This window comes from Strongylocentrotus purpuratus, unplaced genomic scaffold (assembly GCF_000002235.5).
Source record: "Strongylocentrotus purpuratus isolate Spur 01 unplaced genomic scaffold, Spur_5.0 spur5_scaffold_15, whole genome shotgun sequence".
Classification (NCBI taxonomy): domain Eukaryota; kingdom Metazoa; phylum Echinodermata; class Echinoidea; order Camarodonta; family Strongylocentrotidae; genus Strongylocentrotus; species Strongylocentrotus purpuratus.
In genome coordinates, this window is record NW_022145600.1 from 34927919 (window position 1) to 34945589 (window position 17671).

General features: G+C 37.5%; 1 protein-coding gene across 1 annotated transcript; it reads left to right on the forward strand.

Annotated features, from left to right (window-relative positions):
- The first annotated feature begins 7582 nt into the window (after positions 1-7582).
- Positions 7583-9553, forward strand: LOC105439516 (potassium channel subfamily K member 18-like). Its single transcript, XM_030986402.1, has 2 exons — positions 7583-7755; positions 8518-9553. Exons 1-2 carry the CDS (start codon positions 7611-7613, stop codon positions 9426-9428), a joined length of 1056 nt encoding a protein of 351 aa, XP_030842262.1. The 5' UTR covers positions 7583-7610; the 3' UTR covers positions 9429-9553.
- The last annotated feature ends 8118 nt before the right edge of the window (positions 9554-17671 follow it).

Consider the following 17671-nt stretch of genomic DNA (forward strand, 5'->3'; position numbering starts at 1 on the left):
CTTAAACTTGAACGCGATAATCACAATCACCGCTTTTCAGTGGTCAGCAGATTTGATTTAATTTGATTTATTTTTCCACTCAAACATCCACAAATTAAAATGATATATAAATCATACAATACAATATACATGTATAATAGAACAAATGGATTATACAAGTAACGAAATATTGATAAGTATCTACGTAATAAAATAAGTTTACAGAGTACATTTAAGTTTGAGAATAAGACAAAATATTTTATATTGCTTGATTTAACCGAGAGGCGGGGGAATCTCAGAAAAGCTATGTTGAGCGACATTCCTATAGTTGAGTTCTGTTGCAGAGGGCGCTACACAAAATATTTTTTTGTGAGATAATGAAAAACTGAGTGTCAAATTTGAAAGAACATAATATTTAAATGACAAAACCATCTTTGTTTGATCAAAATCGCTTCAGAGACGGCTGAAATATAACGATTTATAATACTTGTGTACCACCACAAATATTAGATATTTTGAAAAATTTGAAAAAACCGTTGAAAAAACCTTTGAAAAAACGAAATAACGCCTTATACGTCGTATTTCAGCCAATGCCGATGTTGGCTTTTTTGTTGGCATGTTCGTGTTGCTTATATTACGCACAACCAGCCGGCCCATGTATTGTTATTTTTAATTTAATAATTAATTAACAGTCACCGTGTTTTTATTTTAAGTGGAGCTGAATTGGTATGATCGTATTGGCTAAATTTCACACATTGTGGGGTCTAACATTACCTTCATGGCAATTTTAGGTTCTAAAAGGGCACTAGAAATGTCATAGATAAAAATAAGAGCAATAACCATGCACCCTGTAGGCATTTGCGGTCTGAAAACAGAACTCTCCCTTTAAGGACTAGATCGTTAACCTGTTACCTTTGTAAATGTTGAGCATGAAGTGTATGCCATTGCAGAGTGCACCTGTATAGAGGCACGTTTATCGTATCGATTATAACAAATATACTTTTAATTAGCTATAAAGGGGGGGAGGGCACACAAATCACAAATCCATATACCTTGAATAGAGGTGTAGGATAGGTTCACGTTCTTTACTTTTAATACTTTTAAAAGTATACGCTTAGATAATTATGTCACATTCTCGAGAAACCGAAATCAGGACAAATCAAATTTTCTCCTCCTTAAAAAGAATTACAAAACACTTGGTAAGGGTATTTTTAAAGGTATAGACTAGTTTTGGAAACACCCCCTCTCAACAAATGAAAATGGAAGCTCTTATTACCAATCATATGAAAGAATATGTTTCGACTAATACGTGATAGTACAAATTTTGCCGGGAAACCGCCTACTAATATTTGGATCATATATTATCATATCCTTCCGGCCTGGATAGATATCGCGACCGCACTTCAACATTGAACATTTGAGCATAATTATGTTTCTGTTTTTTGCGAATTTAGGTTGAAGTGTCGCCATCTAACCTCTGAAGGCAATATTTAATCAATATTGAATTTATATTTTGCACCCTAAACCCTTGATCCGCAATTGTACCACTACCGGTCTACAGTACATCTTGAACTGTACATTCACCTGTCGTGCTATGAATGCATGTCAAATTTTAGAATGCAAATTGAATACCTTAGTTGGTGCTAAATATTATGTTGCTAAATAGCTTATTCTACAGAACAACACATTATGAATGCAATGTTGCATTCTGACTCTTGAAATAAATTATTCATAACGGATGGGGAAAATCATTTGTATAAAGAAAGACTGACAAATACGCATGTATTAATCATTTAAAGGTACTATGTCCCTTTTGCAGCCAACCTCAAATTCTGTAGAACTTTGCAGGAATTATGAATATGTCATGTAAGTCCTATCTGTGAAATTTAAACGTTAGCAGTGTCCTCATATTCAAATTATGCAAGGAAACCCGTTTACTTGCTAGACTTCACTGTCAGACACTATTGAGTGACTGACTGGCTTTTTTCTTCTTTGGTAATAACATACATGAAAAGAGTTGTAAAGGGTACTAAGAGCATTTGTCTACATCAATAACCCACTTCTTGTGATGGCCAAGATTAAACTGATTGAATCTTTGTGCAGCATAAAACGTATGACCATTCGGTACAATTGTCTGAAAATCAAGACTATTACTTTTGGGCTCTATAGCCCTAAAGTCGATTTGACAACTAATAGTCGTTATTTTCCCACTTGAAGACATTTTCAAGCCCCACCTTTTTTAGGGAAGTCCTAAATTAGTATTATCTTTGAAATGCAGCTGGAATTTAACTTTTTCATTTTTTGGGCCTGCAAATGGGACATAGTACCTTTAAGCTTTGGGGGTAGCGTTGGTATAGGGGTGAGTGTAGGAATTCGGTTAATGTAGCAAACTGAAGTCGGAGCGATTTTCCCGTAACACCAATTTTGTTCCACTCCGTCAACATGTCAGTGTGTTGGAGGGAGGGGGTTCCTGACATTACTTTACCTCCAGAAACGTGATTTCTATAATCTCCCTGACCTTGCCCATTGGGGATTTCATTTTGGGGGGTGAGGTAGGATTTTTTTGGGTTAATCCATGGAGTTTATGATTTCGGAAATGATGGCTCGGCTGTCCAAGCTCCTTCCCCCCGCAACACCCCCCCCCCCCCCCTCCAAAAAAAAAAAATCATCAAAAAATCAGACCCCATCTATTATTCTTGACTATGAATAGATTTAGGTGAGGCACATGTAAAAAATGAATGCACCTTCCAAACATTAATGGCGAGCTGGGATTCGAACACTCAACCTTTTGATTAAAAGTCAAATGAATGAACCACTACTGTCACCTTAATCTTTAAACTTGTTTTCACCTGAATATGCGACAATGGCTATTTATATAGTAGCTTGGCAGGCTTATCCTAAAATATTGTATAAGTTATGTTGCTTTTTTGCTGGAGTGACATTTTGAGATTTGATGGTTGTTATTGGCGTAATGACATTTATGTTGTGAACGTTGGTAGGATAAATTGGCTACATCGTTACTTCACTCACGTTTTCCGACAGCGATGACTGATCCTCTCGCTCCATCAATTTATTAACAACCTGCTGAAATAAGTTCTACCCTTTAAAAAAAGGCCTCCATTGTATTTGAGCTAGTAATTTCATGATGTCAATAAGGATATTGATGCTGAAGTACCTAAAATATCATTATGCACCGCGATGTGATTACTACTGTGAGGTTGGATCTTAATTAGACGAAATGGGGGCATGTATAGCACATCAGTCGACCTTGTCCTTCCTACACATTGTCAGCACATTCGCACATGTAGATAAAACTAGTAATTCGGCATGACTTTTTTCCACTCGATAATTTTTATAGAACAAGATTAAGGATGTCCGTTGCTTAGCGACCATGGAAGCGGCAGCTGAGCATGCACGCGTTGAAAATTTAATACTCGAGGGTTGCCATGACACAAGGTAAAAAATGAATCCATTTTATTATGGTTACATGGTGAGTCAATATAAGAAACAATTGGGGTGTAAACATAATGCAGATCAATCTTCATAACTCGTTGTTTTAATTTGATATTAATAATATATATTGGTATATGCGGGGTAAATCGATTGGATACTGATTGGATATTGGTCGTGGGTGATTAGCTATCCACTAACTGATCTTCTATACAGTAATGATGATTATAGCATCATCAATTTCAATGTAATTCATCCTATATATATATTGGTAACCCTGTAATACATCGACTATCTATACCTCCATTGTGCTCCCGGCGGAAATTGTCAATCTCGATATTGAAGTCAAATACTGCCATGACAACGTTTTGTCAATTATTGTAAACGAGTGAAGTCGTGTCAGTGCGTAGATTAGCTAGTCTCATCCGTCATGACTGTGAGGGTTATGCACTGTCTCTTTGAAACGATTTTTTGAAGCGGGGTATTTGAAGAGAACATGATTGTAATTAGGGGCGGCGCTAGTCTGGCAGGTGATTATGCACCAAGGGGGCGTTTCACAAAGCTTGTCATCAGTGACAAATGACAGTTTTTGTTATAAGCTACTGAAACCCTTGCTTCTGATTGGTTATCAGCAGATTTGTCATTGATTTTTGTCATTTTTCATTGAAAAGGGGCTTTGTGAAACGGGTCACTGGTCGACAAGTCCCGGCCACACCCCCACCCAAACCCACTTTCCATGGGTCTTGTATCATCATACGCCACTGGACAGAACAGATGCTCATACTGCAAACCATATCGATGAGTGTATTAGTTTGAAAGAATTAGGACGGTTCATCTGACATTTCACATCCTTATAAGTCATAGCCTTTTGATGCAGACCGTTTCAGTTCAATGAAGAACTCAAACTCACTTGCTAGAGACATTTGTAATTTCAATCTCGTCATGCAGAGATCTCGGTTATAATAATTGTCTATTCATCTGATGTCACTCCGAGGTACTGTCGCTATTATTATGTTTGTTTATCTCCTTAGAAAGGTACCGTGATTCAGCGTATCTTCGAACCAATCTTACCTTCGCAATTTTACTTCTGCGAATAATGGGCATGGATTGAAATTAGTTTATGACTCGTAATTATTGAACAATGCCCTATACCATCTAGAGAGGTCTTCATTAGTACGATCGCGAGGCAGCAATGGAGACGAGCAATTCCATCGTGTTGTTATAGCCACAATCATTTTAAGAGTGTATTTTGTTTGACGGTAGATGAAATACCTGACGAATAAGCTGATAATTCCCATTAGCATGGACATATTCTGCTTCTATATAGGGATGACATCCCCTCAACCCACTGCCGCGTCAAGGTAATCTGCGCATGACAAAATGAAATCGAGTGCCACTTTCATTACATCTCTTTTAATATAATATAACAGAGCCGGCAAGATAAGTGGTCTCGTCAAACATGCGGACATCTTTTTGTCGCGAACAATAAATGATCGTTTTATGTCACAACGGACATAACAAAATCGACAAATTGTTGATGATCAAGGCTTTTAGTCCATCTCTGCCAATTTCAAGGATGGCAAAGACCAAAATATAAATCATCTGGAAATTAGCTTTTAACCTCGGTTTATGAGAGCACTTAAGCGTACTAGGTGGGTGCAATAGATTGGAAGATCTGTGAATATTTGAGAGTTAAAGATGGCATGTTCTCAATCCATGAGAACATTATTAACAAGGAAAGTGATCATCCCGACGGTGGTGTGGTTTTCTTATCTCTCTCTAGGAGCTTACATGTTTAGCAGGATTGAAGGACAAAGGGAAACTCACAAAGATGCAGAGGAAAAAAGATGGCTTCATGAATTGATAACACGGGTAGGATCCATTCTTTTATTTTTGTTAATGCGGAAACCTGAGGTTTATTGAAGGGAAAGATCTCTGCAATGTATTGTGTTACGTGATTAAAAAACAGTTATGCATGATATCTGAATCATAACTCACTATATACGAGTATTTCAGATTTCATGAAGTCTTTGTACGACTCACTTTTCCAAAGCGGTAATAGTTTATCTCTTACAACTCATTTATGATTAATTCTTATAATCATGTACACCTTAAATGCAAGGCGGTCTACTAGTACATATTATTATGTGGTCTATTGTTCATTTAGTCTAATTTCCAGTTTGTGTAATGCCCATTTTGTCTAATGCCCATTTTGTAGTACTATCCATTTGGTCTAATAATAATTTAATCATAAATAATGATAATCATCAAAATGATTATCAGACCTTACGGATGGTAGACGTTATGGATATTGGAAAAAATGGGAATGAGACCGACTAGAAATTAGCCTTAATGAGCAATAAGCCAAATTGGTAGTAGACTTATTGGAGACGATATGGAAATTAGACCAAATGACTGTTAGCCTGAGTTTTTTAATTTATGGAAACTGCCCCCTACCCTAGCCCCCGCTGCGTACAATCTTGGTTCAGTGACAAAGCAATGACCTCGTAACTGTGAAGCCCCAGGATCAAAACCGTGTCGATTTGCTCATATTAGTGCCCTTTTGTGGGGCATTAATCCTCATTACTGTCATTTATGACTTAAGAGCGTAGGTTCCCTAGTTGATAAGCATAGTAGCATACACATGCTTTAGCAGTCACGCAAAACACACATTAGCATATTATTATTCAATAAAATCTGAGAATGTATACTATTATCTAAATCTATTATTTTAAAATTATTTTTAAAATAATTCCATAAATTGGAGTAAAACAAAAATATTCCAACTTTATGAGCGACAGTGTACTTATACTTATACTCTTGCTACTCCTACTCCTCTTCCTACTAATACCCAACTATTACCATTCCTCTTACTACTACTACTACTACTACTACTACTGTTATTACTACTTCTGCTACTAAAACTACTTCTTCTTCTGCTACTACTTCCACTACTACTACTACTTATATTTATATATATTTATACTTATATTTATACTTATACTTATACTTATAATTATAATTATACTTGTACTTATAATTATTTTCATGTTAGTCCTCCTCCTCTACTCCTACTTCGCACAACTTGGAGCTTATTTTCCGATCGGGGGGGGGGGGGGGGGGTGTGGAAGAGACATGAATAATTGCCACCATTTTCACCTGCCGTACACGACATTGTGGTTGGCACTCTCACGTAAAACACACAGAAGGACGATTAAGCTATTGACACTTTGATTGATTATAATTTCGCTTGAAGGGCAATTTCCACTCCAACTGAAAATATTAAAAAATTAATATTTTTCCGAATTTTTTGCCAGTGTGTGAAAAATTCATGAAATAACATTTGAAATCAAATTGACGAGTGACGTATCAGAACATAGACTATGACAATTCATAGGACAAATTGCTAGGCAACCATCAAAATAGTTACTCATTTAGTATCATCTTTTGATAATTCAATCAATTTGAAACCGATTTGCTGCTGTGAACTTTTAATTCACTTAATTGAACAATCGATCAAACAAGTATGCAATTGACTAGTAATTTTGCCGTCAATTGGCGTCAAATGGTAATCGCAATAATCGCTATATACCAATTAAATAGAGTATTTTGTCGATTTCGATGCAAGCTTTTTTCCCTTCCATTTTTCTAACCGCACTTTTGGGGTTGGAAAACCGTTATAATGCTCGTTATGAATATTATATGGATAGTATTATTTTCTTGTGAAATGTGCCTCTTAATTATTAATTTCTAATTCAAATTATCCCTCCTTTCCTCCCTCTCTCTCTCTCTCTCTCTCTCTCTCTGTCTGTCTGTCTCTGTCTGTCTCTCTCTCTCTCTCTCTGTCTCCCTCTCTTATCTCTCTCTCTCTCTCTCCCTCTCCCTTTCTGTCTCTCTCCCCTCTCTTATCTCTCTCTCTCTCTCTCATATTTGTTTGTGTCCTTTTCATCCAAAAAATATGTATTGATCTGCTTCTGTTTCAACCTCCTGTTCACTGGTGCTCTCTCTCTCTCTCTCTCTCTCTCTCTCTCTCTCTCTCTCTCTCTCTCTCTCTCAAGCACACACGCACACACACACACACACACGCACACACACTTCTCCAACGACTATGAACGCTCTCTTCTCTCCATTATTCCTAACAGACTATCAAAAACGTATCCACACCCAAGATCAACTTCGTAATGACAGAAACAGACTATCTTAAAAGCGATGTCATCGAGGACTCCATCGACGAAATCGTGAATCGATATCACCCTGAGAAGCGTAATTACAAGTGGGATATGGCAGGGGGTGTTCACTTCTGTCTCACCGTTGTATCCACTATAGGTTTGTATACTGCTCAGTCTAATACAAATATGAACGCACACTTTACAATCTGAAAGTAATAATAAAAGAGTATGTCTCAGTCACACTGCCAAACCGACTCCATGTTAGCCGACTCTACACCGATCACATCTTGGCCAATCGGAGTATTTGGTCTGGTGTCGATCTCGCCAGTGTGACCGGGGTAGGCCTACTTTTGATTTGTTGGGGCGGGGTCGACATTTCCCAAATATTTTTGGAATAAATTGTGTATTCAAATACGTAATCCTAACCCGAAATCTTAAAAGTCGATGAATGCCCTAACTTTCTGTCATGTAAAATGTATTTTATTTCCTCGAATATTCAATTCAATTCTCTCAGCAAAACCATTCAATACTTAGTAAATAATTGGATTTTATGATGAACCTTGACTTAAATATTTTTTCCGCAATCAACGCTTCTTTACCTGAATGGCTTTTTAAAATGCTACATTAGCTATCAATTCCTGAAAATGGTGGTACGCCGCGCGTACATCTGTCTTCCATTTTTTCCTTAATCATGAGAAGGTGGCGTTGCGTATTTAAAAGACCGACTTGCAAATGCTAATATTTTACTTGATCCTTCAGTATTCCCCTTATAGAAAGTAGGTTATTTGACAAGAACGTAACAAATATAAACGCGTACGTTGTATACTACTGAATTCTAAATATTGCGCTGGATGCCCTATGTTTAGTTTAAACAAACAATAGTTCACTGGACTATTTTTTAATCTTATTTTTATGTCAGGTTATGGCCTCGTGGTTCCTCGGACCCAGCTTGGGCGTGCTGTATGCGTCATCTACGCCATGATCGGAATCCCTATCAACATCATCTTCATGGCTGGTATTGGACGAGTAATCGCCCGTCTCATCGACCGCACTTACTGCATGTGTTTACGAGCTTTCCGCAACTGTCCATGTTACAAAAGCCAACCAAAGCAAGATCATCAGAACAAAGAATGTTGTTCCGGTAAAACTCGCCAATGCAGGCCCAGCGCGCATATTAATCGGGTAGATCGTGAGGGCGCTACACTGCCTGACCCTGGCACGGAGAAAGATAAACAGCGATGTGATAGGCTTGAAGAGACGTGTGACAAAGTGACCAGGTCATCAGTGTTCCACGTGATATATTCTGATTGGACAGAGACTAGTTTCACGGGATCCGCTCTTCCCGAAGTTAATGTCGTGGATCGAAAACCTGGGGAAGCGAAATCCTGTCACGACGGCGATGAAGCTGACGGGCCTGAAACAGAAGATTTGGACATTGATACGAAGGATTGTGAGAGTCCGCTCGCTCCAGTCTGGTTCGTCATCTTTTTCGTTCTTATTGTGGTAAGCTTATTCACCATCTTAATATGGAACTCCGGTATTCTGGAAGATGAGTGGACCTTGATTGATCTCATATACTTCAAATTTATCACGTATTCTACCATCGGTTTCGGTGATCTCTTTATCAATGCACCAAAAGGTGCAAATCACAGTCTGTCTGTTTTTATTGATGTAGTAATTATTGTTGTTGGCATGTCTTTGGTATCTACGGTTATCAATATCTTGACTTCCTCGAACCGGTGTGATCAAGCACTCAATTTTGCCACGTGTTTATTACAGACAATGTGGCAGTATATTTCGAATGTATTATGCAGGAAAGATCGCATATAAAGAGATCACGCATGGTAGCAATGTAGGATAAACTGACAGTACTACTATTTCCTGAACAATTTTAAATCTATACAATTATTGTCAACGGAGTGACTGATACGGAATTAAATTGTTTTGTTTGTTTGTTTTTATTTCCGAAATCTATATATACATACAAGTTTAAAAAACATACATAAAAGTAAGTAAATGTGTAAAGTATAGAAAAACGGTTGGATAGCCCATTTCAGAACCATTTTCAAAATGGTACTGTTCTTCCATGGGGTCCAAAGCAAAAATGATATTAATTTACATACAATATCAATTTTTATAAAAATCATAGTAATTTACCAATACACTACCCCCCCCCCTTACCGATCCCCATAACCTCACCACCCCCCCCCCCCCCCCGCCACCCTCTCGATACTGCCAACCCCTCCCGCTACCCCTTCCCAAGTCCTCCAGTGTATATTATCTCTGTCATAACATTTCAAACTAAACTTTTTATTTCTTTATTAAATATAGCCACTGGCGTACCTATGGGGGGGGGGGGCAGGGGGCAGAGATTGTCCCCCCTGACGGGCTCCAGGGGAAAAAAGAAAAGGGGAAAGAAAAGAAAAGAAAGGAAAGGAAAGAAAAAGAAAAAAGAAAAGGGAAGAAAAAAGGAAAGAAAGAGAAAAAAGGAAAAAAAGGAAAAGGAAAGAAAAAAGGAAGAAGAAGAGAAAAGGAAGAAAAAGGGAAAGAAAAGGAAAGGAAAAATAATGGGGAAATTAAAAAAAAAAAGACCATGGCCGTACGCATCAGGGGGGGGGGGCAGTTGACCCCAGATATTTTGAAAACGTACAGTTTTTTTTCCTGAAAATGTAGTTTAGGCCTATACCAAATCCTTCAATTCTACTTTTGAAAATGCAAAAGTACCCTCATGACCAGTTCGGTCGCTCGAACTCCCTTCACTCCTTTTGCTCTTGAGATTCTTCGAAAACTTTTAACGCATCTTTCCCCCTCCCCCACCAGAAAAATATTCCGCATACGGCCCTGAAAAATTAAGACAAATGAAAATAGGAAAATATAAGTGATATAACAAATTCGAAACTCTTCGCTGGCGCGAACTGCTTGCTAGCCTATTTTGTATTAAATGTTTTCACTTGCTCGTCCCCCTGAAAAAAGAAAAGGATTAGCATTGCCTAGAATACAATTGTGCCTGCCCCGACGGGCCCCGACCTGCAACTTTGGCAACAATAACACACAGTGTATGTACCAAACGTTACTGAAAAAGAGTAATTCATTTTTCTCGCTCGCTACATTGCTCGCGAATAAAATGAATAGATATTGCTTTGGAAACAATTGTGCCCACCCTTGACCTGCAACAATATCATTAAAAATGGAAGAGTTTTTTCGCCCTCTCGCCAAAAAGGAATTGAATCGCGTTAAACGCAATTGCGTCCATCCTGACCTGCACCAATAAAAACTAGTTTATTTATTAATTTCTATTAAAAGAGAATTTTTTTTTTGCTTGCTCGCTATGCTCGCTCGCCAAAATGGAATTGACACCGCAAGTGAATGGATTTACGTTCCTAATTTTGATCGACTGATTTATTGAATTTTATTGATTGATTGAATGTTAGATATTTATCGTTTTTTTTTTTTACCGTAAAGGACAATCCGACATTTGAAGGAAAGTAAAAAAAATCTCGTAAAACAGATTGGTGAAAGTTTGAACGAATTTAACGAAATCGGATAAACACTAGGAAATGTATTGAATTGAAATGATAATGGTTTTATTGAGAATAAAAGAAAAGCAATGCATATGATCACAGCCTAAACGGCCGAATTGTGCTTTATAAATGAAAAATACAATTTATGAAAACATTAATAGCACATGACATCAAAATTGATGAACGGAACTTTAAAATTCTTATTTGATTTTATATAATAAAGGAGATTTTAAAAAAGTGAAGAAGAACATGATGACGGTGTAGAGTAAAGAAAAGGTAGAAGAGGAGGAAGAAGAAGAAGAAGAATCAAGTGGGGATAGGAAAAGAAGATGAAGGGGAGCGCGAATAGAAACAGTATTATATTCATAATGTATTAATATCGAATTACACATTTTACAAGCTACAAATGATAGATGTGAAATTATGTAGAAACTATAAAAAACGAATGAGAATGAAGGAGAAGGGCAAGATGAGGTAAGAGGTGGAGAAGTAGAAGTGGTAGGAAAAGCAGGTCCGTAGTCACGGGGGGGGGGGGGCACGTGCCCCCCCCCCCCAATTTTCCAAGATCGGTTGAACTTTTTTAGACCCCTCCCCAGGACGTCGATCAATTAAATGTATGTGCCCCCCTAAAAAAAAAGACATCAAACTCTGGCTACGGCCCTGAGGAAAAGAGGAGACAACTGTGACATTGGCCATGGAAAATAATTGCAGTCATTAAAAATGTATGACGTGTGTCTGAAAATTATAGTCTGAAATTTTGTACTCAAAAGAATATTAAATGAAAGGTCCAACGTTAAATTAATCATGTAAAGGTAATGGAGATATTTACTTTATAACGACTGCTCTCTGAAGAAGAAAAACAAATCACATTAACAGACACACTTTGCCATGGTAACATTTCAAGTGATTATGTATGTAACTACTCATGGGTTGATTTTAAGCATAATGCATGTCTCTGTCAAATACATGTAAAACAAACAACTTTTACATTTTCCAGAAAAATCACAAGAGAGCAAATTGCCAGTGCATTTTCATGCATTTTCATTGGGAAATTATTTCTTGACAATGTATCTGTATATTGAGCTAAATTATTGTAATTATCATACTAGTTTTGTACTTTTCTATAGACCATAATACAAAAATGCTTTCTTATCTCTGTACATAACATTGCTTTATTTTTTATTCATCTATTATATGTATTCTAGAAAATGTTTAAATCTCTCTGTATACAGCATGAAATGCCATGCATCATAATATGTGATTAACCCGTTGTCTCCTGAAACGTGATGGTCCCTGTACAAAGCCTATAGTAATTAGAGAATTCAGTAGTCAACGGAATAGTCTATGTGAATAACGATTTCTGTTGAATATTTTTTTTTTAAAATACATTGCTTGTTGCTAGGCAGGACACACATTAAGGCTTGTTTTTACCAAACAAAACGTATATGCTTGCAATTCGCATTTTGACTATTAAAATACATTTATTCGTAACGCGTGAATGAAATGATTTGTATCCTGTCGCTTAACAAAGGTTTGTGCATTAACTTTGATTACATCACAAAAAGGGTCCATTCAAATGTAATTGCACAAAGGCTGTTTTATGACAAGAGAATGTATTCACTGACTTCAACATCAGACAATGAACAAAGATTCAAATTATTTCGACGAATAATTATCTCAACAAAATTGACATTTCATTGTATTGTTCTGTTATTTACATGTTCAAGAAAACCACTTGCCAGTCGAGAGACAGGATTTTGTGAAGCACTCGTGACTTCGTCTGGATTCATATATAATACACTTTTTGATGCTAATAAAAGAAAGCTATTTTATTCCCTGAAAACATTATTTTTTTTATTGAATTGAATTTGTAGTGGTGATATCGCGATTTGTAAGTTTTTAAAATCCATTGTCAGATTTGTTTCGCTGTACGTGTGCATGTGGGTGTGTATGTGTGTGTTTTCCCCAAAATGAAATGAAATTACACTAACACTATGGCAACTCTTCAGACGCGGATCTAGATGGGGGGTTGGGGGGGGGGGTTGCAACCCCCCCCCTCCCCAAAAAAAAAAAAAAAAAAAAATCCGGGGACCATTTTTTTAAATCTTATCTTTTTTTAAAAACTTGTAATTTTATTTTATTCTATTTCTATGTATTTATTTCATTTATTATTATTATTATTATTATTATTATTATTATTATTATTATTATTATTTCTTTTTAGGGGGAGGGGGGGGGGGGTTGGGCGAACAAATGTCACAGCGTCCCTTGCCCCCCCCCCCCCCCCCATCAGCTTTTTTGAGGACACGGGCCACCGCCGAAGTGACAAGCTAGGCCAGCGTTGCCGATTCTCATCCCCAAAATCCCCACATTAAAAAAAAAAAAAAAATTGGGGATTGTTGAAGTCTTTGGGGATGAAAAATAAATATTTGGGAATGAAAATAATATTGAGTTTTATGAAAAACGAATTTGGGGATTTTCTGCCAAAATTTGGCAACTTTGGGGATATTTTAAGTGTCGTTTGGGTGGGGATTTTGTGAAGATTTAACCTGGCAACGCACGCTGAGCTGGGCTGCTCATTTCCTGGATTACTTGTTCAAGTTGCTCACTTTTTTATCAGTCTGGTCTGAGTGTAGTGACAAGCAATATGGAAGCAAACAGGGCAAAGAAGTTGCGGCAATCCAGTCTCGCATCTTTTTTTACTGGAAGGCACTGGCGTACCTATGGGGGGGGGCAGGGGGGGGGGGGCAGAGTGCCCCCCTGACGGGCTCCAGGGGAAAAAAGAAAAAGGGAAAAGAAAAGAAAAGAAAGGAAAGTAAAGAAAAAGAAAAAAAGAAAAGGGAAGAAAAAAAGGAAAGAAAGAGAAAAAAGGAAAAAAAGGAAAAGGAAAGAAAAAAGGAAGAAGAAGAGAAAAGGAAGAAAAAGGGAAAAGAAAAGGAAAGGAAAAAATGGGGAAATCTATAAAAAAAAAAGACCATGGCCGTACGCATCAGGGGGGGGGGGGGCAGTTGACCCCAGATATTTTGAAAACGTACAGTTTTTTTCCTGAAAATGTAGTGTAGGCATATACCAAATCCTTCAATTCTACTTTTGAAAATGCAAAAGTACCCTCATGGCCAGTTCGGTCGCTCGAACTCCCTTCACTCCTTTTGCTTTTAAGATTCTTCGAAAACTTTAACGCATCTTTCCCCCTCCCCCACCAGAAAAATATTTCACATACGGCAAATGAAAATAGGAAAATATAAGTGATATAACCAATTCCAAAAATCTTCGCTGGCGCGAACTGCTTGCTAGCCTATTTTGTATTAAATGTTTTCACTTGCTCGTCCCCCTGAAAAAAGAAAAGGATTAGCATTGCCTAGAATACAATTGTGCCTGCCCCGACGGGCCCCGACCTGCAACCTAGCAACAATAACACACAGTGTACGTACCAAATGTTACTAAAAGAGAGAAATTCATTTTTCTCGCTCGCTACACTTGCTCGCGAATAAAATGAATAGATATTGCTTTGGAAACAATTGTGCCCACCCTTGACCTGCAACAATATCATTACAAAATGGAAGAGTTTTTTTCGCCCTCTCGCCAAAAAGGAATTGAATCGCGTTAAACGCGATTGCGTCCATCCTGACCTGCACCAATAAAAACTAGTTTATTTAATAATTTCTATTAAAAAAAAAAAACGGAATTAATATCACCTTAGACATGATTGTGTAAGCCCTGCCCTGCAACAAAAAAATCTGAAATTTATGAACCAATTATCATTACAAAAATTTTGCTAGCTCGCTACGCTCGCTCGCCAAAATAGAAATAACACCGCTTTTAATAATCACGTCCCTGACATGGAACAATGAACCCAAGTTTTATGTACCATATTTTCCCTATAAAAGAGAAGTGATTTTTTTTCGCTCGCTCGCTACGCTCGCTAGCTCGTGGAATTATGTGCCCACCACTAACCTGGTACAATATCATTAAAAAGAGAAATGTAGGGGTTGCCTGCCCGCCAAAATGGGATTGACATTGCCTTAAACACGATTGTGCCCGCCCCCTACCTGCAACAATGAAACAAATTTTATATAGCAATTCATTGAGAGAGAGATGTATTTTGGCTCGCTAGCTAAAATGGGTTTGAAATCACCCTAAACACAATATTGTTCCCGCGCCCTGCATGGGACAATTGAACCAAGTTTAAGTGGCAATTATTAAAAAAGAAGTGATATTTTTTCTTGCTCGCTACGCTCGTTTGCAAAAAAATGCAATTAACGTCGCTAACAAGTGAATGTTCCCACCCCCAACTTGCAACAATACCAGTTTATATACCAAACGTTACTTAAAGATTTTTTTTTGCTCGCTCGCTCGCCAGAACTGAAAATTAGCATCGCCTTTTTTTGTTTGTTTCGGTCGCTTGCCCCCCCTGACGGAGTACCCCAGGTACGCCACTGCTGGAAGGTATGTTTGAATCATGCAAAAAAGTTGGCATACAGGGTAAATTACCATACATGGGGGTGTAATACGGACGTGTTCATGCACTGCTTTTTATGGTCTCCATTGTGTTAATAGATGCCAGGAAAACATCACTTACGGGGTTCAAATAAACACCCCCCAAAAAATCGGCTCGCCGCTTCGCGGCTCGTGGACGATGCTCCGCATCGTCATTATTGGTCAACCCCCCCCCTTAGCAAAAAGCTAGATCCGCCCCTGCTCTTTGTTCCGATGTAATCAAATTTAATGCGAAATTCACCTGTTATGATTAATTGTATATTAACAGTCAGAATGCGAATTGAATACATTACGTGTTCTTACAATGTAGGTAAGACAAATCATGTTCGCCCTTCCTGGCAACAAATAGTGAAGGCAATTCGCATTCTATTGAAATACAATTGGTACATGAAATAATATGTAACGAGGCACTTGGTACATATTTGTGCATTAGTATGATTACATAAGGAAAATTGTGGTCTTGACTGTTTGCACATTTTACAATTTGCAAATGGATGCGAGCAGGTAGATAACCTTGCTATGTGATTGGCGTCTCTGTGTGTTTGTGTGGAGGAGGGTGGTTTTTTTTTAAGGAGGGTGGTTTTTTAAGGAGGGGATGATAGTGGGTTTGGGTAGTAAGGGAGGGGTTATAATTTGTTTGATATTATAACTGATTTCATTCATAATTTTTAAATTGTAATTTATGAATCGTACATATATTGAGTTATTTGAAGCATGTAATTAAGATAAAAAGAATAGTATTTTGAAGAATTATTTGTATTTTTTTATGCTGAATGAAATCAAAATAAACTAAATTACGAAAAAACAAAGGGTATGTTTGTGTAAGGGGAGAAAAAAGGGGGGGAGAGAGAGAGAGAGAGAGAGAGAAAGAGAGGGAGACAGAGAGAGAGAGAGAGACATACAGACACAGAGAGAGAGAAAGAGATGAGAAAGAAGACGGAGAGAAGAGAGAGAGAGAGAGAGAGAGGGGGGGGGGAGGGAGGGAGAGAAAGAAGATGGAGAGATTGATTAAGAAAGAAATATAAATGTGGTACAGCGAGGAATATGGAAGAGAAAGAATGAAAGATAGAGCTAGAATGAGTCAAAGATCAAGGAGAAGAACGGAAGATAGATGGGAGATGGAAGTGAAGTAGGGATGAAGAAAGCGAATTTGTAACGATCTTATTCATTCATCATTAATTGTGCATGCTAGAAAGAATTGTTTTTGGAAGAAGTGGCGGAACAAAAACAATTAGGGAACTTCGTCCTCTTTTAGTTGCTTGATGATGAGCGGGAAACCATTAGAAAAAGATTGTGTGAAAGTGATACTGTTAATGAAAATAATGATACATTTGTGTATCAATTCATTATTCAGTTTTTCTGCCACAAGCCTTTTTATCTGGGTCATACAATCAGAAATCTTCACTTTCATTCTTCTTTATATATATTTTGTTTCTTCTAGATATTATATAATATATAATTATATAATATATAATTATATAATGTGTCACTGATACATGCCTACCTGTATTATGTAATTAAAATGTCTGTATATTTCGTAGTTTTATGTACCAAACCAATCATGTTAGATGTTATCTTTAGTAAATTCTATCTACTACCCCCCCCCCCCCACACACACAATTAAAAAAAAAAATCCTTTAGTCATACATGTACCTCTTTCAGTTCATAGTGTACCTCTCTTCCCCCCCCCCCCTTAGCTTTGTCTTTACATTCCCCCACCCTTCCCCACTCTCTCTCTCTCTCTCTCCTCATACCCGCTCTCTATCCATGTTTCATTCTCATTCTTACACTTTGTCTGTCTAACCTTGTCATCGATGTCTGCGTATCCTAATACAATGTATATCTAAGGATTTCTTTTTGTGTGTGTCAATCAAGTACAATTAACACAAAAGCAGTGAGCAATCATCCCTGGAGCATTAATGTTGGAGCATCACCATTTCCCTCATGTTCCACACTACAGACCAATGTCATAGCTAAAGTTAAAATATAACATCATCACATGACATCATCATTAGGCCTAAAAAAAAAAAAATTAAATGTTGTATTGCCCCTTAG